Here is a 7,550-nt window from a genome sequence, read left to right as displayed (position 1 = left end):
TTTGCCTCTCATCTCTGTCTTTCATCTCGACTATTCCATTCCCTCAAGTCCTCCTCAACCTTCCCCTTCTCCCCTCCTGTCTATGCCTCAGCAGTGGCTAATACCAGGCCGTCTGCCATTGACCTCCAGGGAGCCTAGTCCCATAGGACACGTAGCTCCCATCCGGCATATTGACGTATGTCATGTCACACAGACGACACTGGAGTTGGTGTGGCAGCCTGCCTGTATGCATGTTGAACACTGCATGCCTGTTGCCCGTAGAAGTCAGAAGAGGGTATCAGATCACCTAGATTTGGAGTTACAGATGATTTGTGAACCAGTATGCAGGTGCTTGGAACCAAATCCGAGTCCTCTGGAAGATCAACAAATGTTGCTGAGCCATGTCTATAGCCCAAGTTTGTTTTAATATTTTCTGAGTAAGCACAATAAGTTTCTTAGAAGAACTAAATATACATTTAGCACTTTTCTATATTTAATAAACCTACAGTAAGATAATTAAAACTACTAAACTCACCCAAATTGTGTTTCTTAAATCTGTAATTTTGATCCAAGCTCTTGGGAGGTAGAAGAAAAAGGATTAGGAATTCAAGGTCAGCCTCTAATACATAACAAGTTCACAGCCAGCCTAGGACATGTGAAGCCTTGTCTCAAGAAAAAAATAATTATTTGCTACCATTAATATTTTTTTCGTAAAAAACATCACCTCAAGTTATGGTGAGATGATTGACTTTAAATTGCTTTAAATTGTTTTTGTGGTGCTACAGCAATGCCACAAACCAACTTATAAAACAATGTGTCTCACAGCTCTACAGGCAGAGTTCAGTATTAAGGTACTAGCCATCTAATCTGGCAAAGGCCTTTCATGGTCTAAGTGAAAGATCAAGAGAGAGTTAAACCTGCTGTAATAAACTCACTCTTGCAACACTAAACCCTACTGTGACAGCAGTATTAACCAGTTCATAAGGACAGAGCCTCTTAAAGGTCCCGTCTCAACCTTGTTGTACTGGGGACTCAACACATGCATGTTGGAGGACACATTAGAACGGTGCGTAACATTTCATGACCAGCCCTGCCCCAAGTTAATGTTTTTACAAGGTAGCTCCCAAAGACTTAGCCAGCAGTTCTTGTGGACTGGCAGATTGTCATGTAGCTTTTCCAGACTTCAGTTGCATGGTTGCAACTGTGTAGACTGTGGTCTCTAAGGATGTCCAGCTCCCAAGGTTACCAGACATTTGCCCCAGGGAATTTTCTGTATTAGTTTTGCTCTTACAGATCTCTGGACTTGGCCTTAATGAGTGCTCTCTGCTGTGGCTCTGCCTCGGTGATGTCTTTGCTTGGAGCTGTTATGTCATTTGAAATCTAGGAGAAAGTTACCGTGGTCTCTCCAGCACTTGCATTCTGAATGTTTGCAAAATTAGCATCACATGCATGTCACCAGGTTATTGTGTGTCTTCCAGAGTGGTGGGTCAAGCTACACAAAGCACGGGACAAGATATGATGACAAAGAGGCACTGAGTTTGAAACTCAGGAAACAGAGGCCCTTGGTGATATAATACAAAAAGTGGTGTTATTCCATAGATTTGACCCACTTGGCCTGGAAGATCTCTGGAAAATGCCTTTGGGGTCGTTCCATTACTGCTCCATTGAAAGGAACCTGTTTTCTATTTACAATAGTCTCTAGCAAGTAGATGGTTGACCACAAACTTGATTTTCTTCCTTGCACATAATGTTTTACTCTTAACATGGTTAAGCTGAGAGTCTTTCCAAATCTTCCCATTAGGATTCCCTTTTGATTATAATTTCCACCCTAAAATCGCATCTCTTGTCATTCATCTAATTGTAAATAATCATGACAGGCCATGGGCATCTTAGGCTCTTTCCTGCTTAGGTAATTCTAACTCTTTCCTCTTAAAATCCATTTTCTGGGAAGACTTAGAGCGTGGGCACAATTCCATCAAGTTCTTTGCTACCTTCTTTTAAGGATGGATTTATTTGTTCTTTATTTCCCTCTGGTACCTCATTACAAAGTCCTTACCATCCATGTTTCTATCTGTAGTCTGACCAGACCGTGAACTTTTTACCTTTTGTATTCTGAACTTTCCCAAAATTGGGGAAATAGGTCTGTTCATAGCAATAAAGGACTCTTCAAGCCTGCCCATTATCCAGTTCCAAACCATTTTCCACATGTTTAGGTGTTTGTTATAGTCATGGTTCCTCATTTCAATAGCAATTTTCTGTCTCAATCTGTTTTGCGTTGCTATCATGGAATCTCACAGACTGAATAATTTATATAGAACTTTACTCCCCATAGCCCTGGAGGCTCAGAAGTCCAACATCAAGGTGCCACTCCCTAGTAATGATCCCGCTGTGTCATTGCACGATGGTAGAAAGGTAAGGAAAAAGCAAGGTGAGTGACTGATGGCTGTGATCCCATCACTCTGAAGGTTGAAGCAGGAAGACTGCTGTGAGCTTGAGGCCAGCCAGGGCTGCATAATATATCATGAGCTAATGTGTAAGACCATTACACATTAAAACAGAAAACTGGAAGATGAGAAAGAAGAGGAGAAAGGAGAAAAACAAAGGGCAAGAACTGAAAAGCAAAGAGCTGAACTCATGGATAATTTACAAACATGGTAGCAATCTTAATCCATTCATACGAACAGATCCTTGCCTGGGAAGATGACTCAGTGGGTAAAGTGCTTACTTGGCAAGCCTGAAGACCTAAGTTCGGTTCCCCCAAAGAGATGTGAAAGCCAGGGGCAAGAGCCCATGCATCTGTAACCTTTGTGCTCATATGAGAAGATGGGAGGTAGAGTCAGGAAAGTTCCTTCAAAGCTTGCAGGCCAGATAGCCTGGTATGTGGAGTGGACATCAGCCAGCGGCCCCATCTCAGAACAAGGTGGAACACAGGGAGTGACAGCTGAGGCTGTCCTTTAACCTCCACACATGTAGAGTGGTTTGTGTGTTCCCCATCAACGAAGCTCCATCTCTCACCACTGTTGTTCTGGGCATCAGGCTTTCAAAATATGAACTCTGGGGAGCATGTAGCAAAGCATATGTTTTTATCCCCCCAATTCCCTTAAATGTCTAGCTTTAAAGAAGACAACTACATTGCTGTGTTGCTTTTGTATTCAAACAAGTATATAAAACATGTGTAGACCCTAGAAGGTCTTCTGTTCTCTAATAGAAAAACATGAATAAAGAGTAAACCACATCTCAATATTATTACAAAACTAACCTTGGCTTTGAAAATTCTTCGCAAGGGTCTCAATGACACCTAGGGATTCTGAATTAGACTTGAGAACTACTACACCTTGCTGCCTCTCAGGACACTGGGAAATGACTTGGCTGGATACTGAATCCTCAGCGAGAAACCCTGCTTGCCGAGGTACCCAGCCTGCTTGTAAGACTGAGCAGCAGTAGCTGTGCAGCTAAAGATGAGGCTGCAAACCTGGGTGAGCCCTTGGCTGTTCTTGACTCTTCACCGTATTGAGTTTCTCTCAAATTCCTTATTAAAGGACCTGTTACCAGTCCCTGGCTAAGCATTATGCACATTCAAAAATCTACTCAACAAGACTTTTTAATGAATGCTAAGCTATAGAGGATGCCTGACCAGTGCTGGGTTTTGCCTCAGATTGGCTAGTGATAGGCAAGAGCACACCCAGCCAGAAGGGAAGGGAAAGAGATGCAACAAAGACGGATGCCCAACATCTCAGTTTAAGATTGGTTTACAGAGCCATACACCTGGGCTTCAAGGAAGTTTATTTGATACATAAAGTGCATGCACATGTTAGACCTGCCAATCAATGCACTATTTTTTCTAGAAAAGAACTTATTTCACTGATACCGAAGCCTTGGTATAGCCTCCTGCCTACCACAGTACACATACATTTTTGTTGTTTAGACCTGTGGGAGTAAGATATGATGGGCCTTCTCCATGATGTGGCACAGAAATATGGAAGATAAGTCTCCAGCCTAGAATGAGGGATCGTGACCATACCACCATTTCATTCTTCCAACTCCATGAGTAAGACGCAGATGTCCAGGGATCTAGAGACATCCTGGCCTGGTGTTTGCATTTCAGCCATCTCTATTGGCTCCTAGGGCTGGAGGAGTGGCCTCTGAGTCTCTGCCTGTAGATATTGCCTGCATGGCAGTCTAGACCTTTGTTTTATAAGTGGCAGTGGCAGGAAGTTAGACACATGGGGACCCCACTTCCGTCAACAGATGTGACATTGATTAATGAAGGCATAACACATTATATTTAGCTTATTGAAAATATCCCTGGTCAGAACTACAATACCCTGAAGAATAAATATAGCACTGATGGACACAATAGTATCTATTACTTGTTACATTCCCGAGTAACAGAGACTAAAGAGGTGACAGCATGTAAAAACTGGTAAATAAGAACCCAAATATATTGCTCATATCCGCCAATGTACAAACTTTCACAAAATAATCAAGCCTGGAGTTGTTTGAGGATAAAAGTCCTGGTTACAAAAGAATGTTGGACCAAAAGAAAGGATTATAGGACTCAAAATGACACTTCTGACAAATCTATCAGAATGTGGAGCTCCATGGGAGTTATAACAATGCCTGGAGTCTTGAGAAACTTTAAATTATTGGTTTCTGCGAGATTTTATAAAATTCTGTAGCTTCAAGGTTCAAATAAATTAAAATGTTTACCTACAATACGTCTCTCCCCTCTGGAGGAGATAAGTTACATCTCTTTAGGCATCTGTATTAATAGGAAGCTTACCTTTTCACGCAACTTAAATACATATGTATTTTAATTTACAGTAGATCTGAGTTTGCCACTGGCATAAAGTTAACATTATGGCCTTCAATGCTGCTCTCTGCCATGTCAAGAAGCAGGAAAATGTTGTGTGTAAAAAGGGGAAGAGCTAGCATCTTGCGGCCATCGCTGGATCGCAGCCGCCAAAATGAAGTTCAATCCCTTTGTGACTTCTGACCGGAGCAAGAACCGCAAACGGCATTTCAATGCGCCTTCTCACATTCGGAGGAAGATCATGTCTTCCCCTCTTTCCAAAGAGCTGAGACAGAAGTACAATGTTCGCTCGATGCCCATTCGAAAGGATGACGAAGTTCAGGTTGTCCGGGGACACTACAAAGGCCAGCAGATTGGCAAAGTGGTCCAGGTGTACAGGAAGAAATACGTCATCTACATTGAACGGGTGCAGAGAGAAAAGGCTAATGGCACAACTGTCCACGTGGGCATCCACCCCAGCAAGGTGGTGATTACCAGGCTAAAGCTGGACAAAGACCGAAAGAAGATTCTGGAAAGGAAAGCCAAGTCTCGACAAGTAGGAAAGGAGAAGGGCAAATACAAGGAAGAAACAATTGAGAAGATGCAGGAGTAGGGGCGTCTCATACAGTTTTCATTAAAGACTGCTTGAGTAAAAAAAATAAAAAGGGGGAAGAGCTAGAGAGGTGGAGATTGTTAACTCATGCGTGTGTTCAGTGAAAGGAGATGTGGCTGCTCTGGTGTGGTGGGAGGATCTGGCTTTCCCCCCTTGTTCTCCCTCCTTCTGCACTTTTTTTCTCTTTCTCTGGTCTCCATGTTTCTCGCTCATTAGTTTGCCTTTCAAACGCTGACATTTAATTTTCTATATACACCAGACCCCGGCTGCCTTACTGCCTTCACTACATAGAATGTCTTTATAAAAGTCATTAGAACAACCCAGGGCTCCCAGGATTCCAGTAAAAGGTGTGTCGGCTCTAGTGGGCTGCCTACCTGGTGTTCTTGATGAAGCCATTAAGTGTGCAGCCCCGTCTCCCTTGCAGACCACGGGAACTCCTTCCTCTCCCGCTTAGGAGTGCTGACTTTCCTGTCCAGAGTTAAGTCCCTCTCCCTTGTGCTCCAGGCCACACCCCAGCCTGCAGTTTTGGAATGGAGTGGGAGAGCCTACACCCCATGTCTGGCTTCTTTTCTTGACGAGAACAAATCTGACAGCAATCCACGGTATTGTGCAAGGCCTGGGTGAGCTGAATCACAGGTAATTTTCTCCTTCTGTTATAATTCTTTTCCTTCTATGCATATAAAAATTGATTCTGAAAACATTTAACAATAAAAGTCCTGCACAGAAATCTTTTACTCGGAGTTCATTCTCGCCTATAACCATGGGGATTAGAGTTAGGGAACTCTATTGAGGCTGAGTGCCCAGTTGCCCAGCATGGCCATCAAGGATGCCATAGCTGTGTTGCTGAAATACTGATGGCCTTAGTCTGCTGCAGCCAGACAACTAGTGTAGCCTTCCCTGTGATGAGCTTCGAAGACAATGTACTCACTGGTGGGTGCAGTGTTCAGGGTCCTTGAGAAGTCCAGGGCCAGTAGCAATTGTTAGTTCAGTGTGATTGGATGGCAGCTGCTTCGTGCTAGAAAATGAATTAGCCAAAGGTGATGAAGGCTACAGTGATTAATTTCATGCTAAGTTTGAAGGCTAGAAGGTATATGGTAGTTTATAAAGAGTGTCATTTCCTACAGCCAGAAGCAGAGACAAGCCAGGGTCATACCTTACACTTAATTCTAAGACCTACAGAGCTTCAGAGAACAAATCTACTCTTCCAGGGTCAGGGCCCTAACTGAATTCTGAGAGAAACCTGGAATTTCAAGGTTACCCGAATCCCCTGGGCTTACTCTCTAATTAAGAGACACTTTTGTTCACTCAATGAAAGACAAATTGGAAGGCTTCGCCTTACAAGGCAGCTTGTTCCCAACTCAGCATCTGCCCTGACCCCAGACACCACACCAATAACAGAATCAGCAGTGGTGGTCCCCAAGCCAAAAGAATCACTGGAATCTAGCCACCACATCATGCGAGGCCATATTGTCTCTGTGTGCTTTCATGCTATGTTGGAAGAGGTGGGTAGTCTCAACAAGAGGGCAATTGACCCACACCACTTAAAATATTGACAGTTGTCTCTTTTAGGATAAATTTGGTGGTCACAGAAGTAGAAGTGCTGGTTCTGATAAGAAAGAAGAACTAATTTTGCCAAACAAGATGCAAGACCTAACACACATACAGCCAGAAGGGAAGAATACATAAGACCACATTCCAAAGAGCCTGGTGTTGACTGAGGTTTCTGTCTCACCTGGTCGCACAGCTGTTCAGTCCCAAAGAAACACACAGAGGTCTACATTAATTATAAACTGGTTGGCCTATTAGCTCAGGCTTCTTATAAAATCTTATGTCCTACATTAGCTCATATTTCTTGTCTGTGCTAGCCACGTGGCTTGGTACCTTTTATTAGTGAGGTATTCTCATCTTGCTTCCTCTTTGTCCGGATGACTGCAGACTGACTTTTTCCTCTTCCCAGAATTCTCCTGTTCTCATTGCCCTGCCTGGGTGCCCCACCTATACTTCCTGCCTGACTACTGACCAATCAGCATTTTAGTAAAACAACAAAAGACCACTGTACCATAGCAGCCTGGATTAAGTAGGATGTTATATATAGTTGGATAAGGTATCTCTCTCTCTCTCTCTCTCTCTCTCTCTCTCTCTCTCTCTCTCTCTCTCTCTCTCTCT

At 43.3% G+C, this 7,550-nt stretch overlaps 1 protein-coding gene across 1 annotated transcript; it reads left to right on the top strand.

The window, feature by feature from the left end:
• The first annotated feature begins 4,929 nt into the window (after nucleotides 1-4,929).
• Nucleotides 4,930-5,424, top strand: LOC119810214 (60S ribosomal protein L26). The gene has a single exon (XM_038323583.1). The coding sequence runs from the start codon at nucleotides 4,947-4,949 to the stop codon at nucleotides 5,382-5,384; it is 438 nt and encodes a 145-aa protein (XP_038179511.1). The 5' UTR covers nucleotides 4,930-4,946; the 3' UTR covers nucleotides 5,385-5,424.
• Nucleotides 5,425-7,550: the final 2,126 nt, after the last annotated feature.

The sequence above is a fragment of the Arvicola amphibius genome, chromosome 3 (assembly GCF_903992535.2).
Source record: "Arvicola amphibius chromosome 3, mArvAmp1.2, whole genome shotgun sequence".
NCBI lineage: Eukaryota > Metazoa > Chordata > Mammalia > Rodentia > Cricetidae > Arvicola > Arvicola amphibius.
Note: the sequence above shows the minus strand (reverse complement) of the source record. Positions and strands in the feature narration are given on the sequence as shown.

Bases quoted from the DNA above. Each gene is read 5' to 3' on its own strand.
- LOC119810214 (XM_038323583.1), top strand. From the start codon at position 4,947: ATGAAGTTCAATCCCTTTGTGACTTCTGACCGGAGCAAGAACCGCAAA.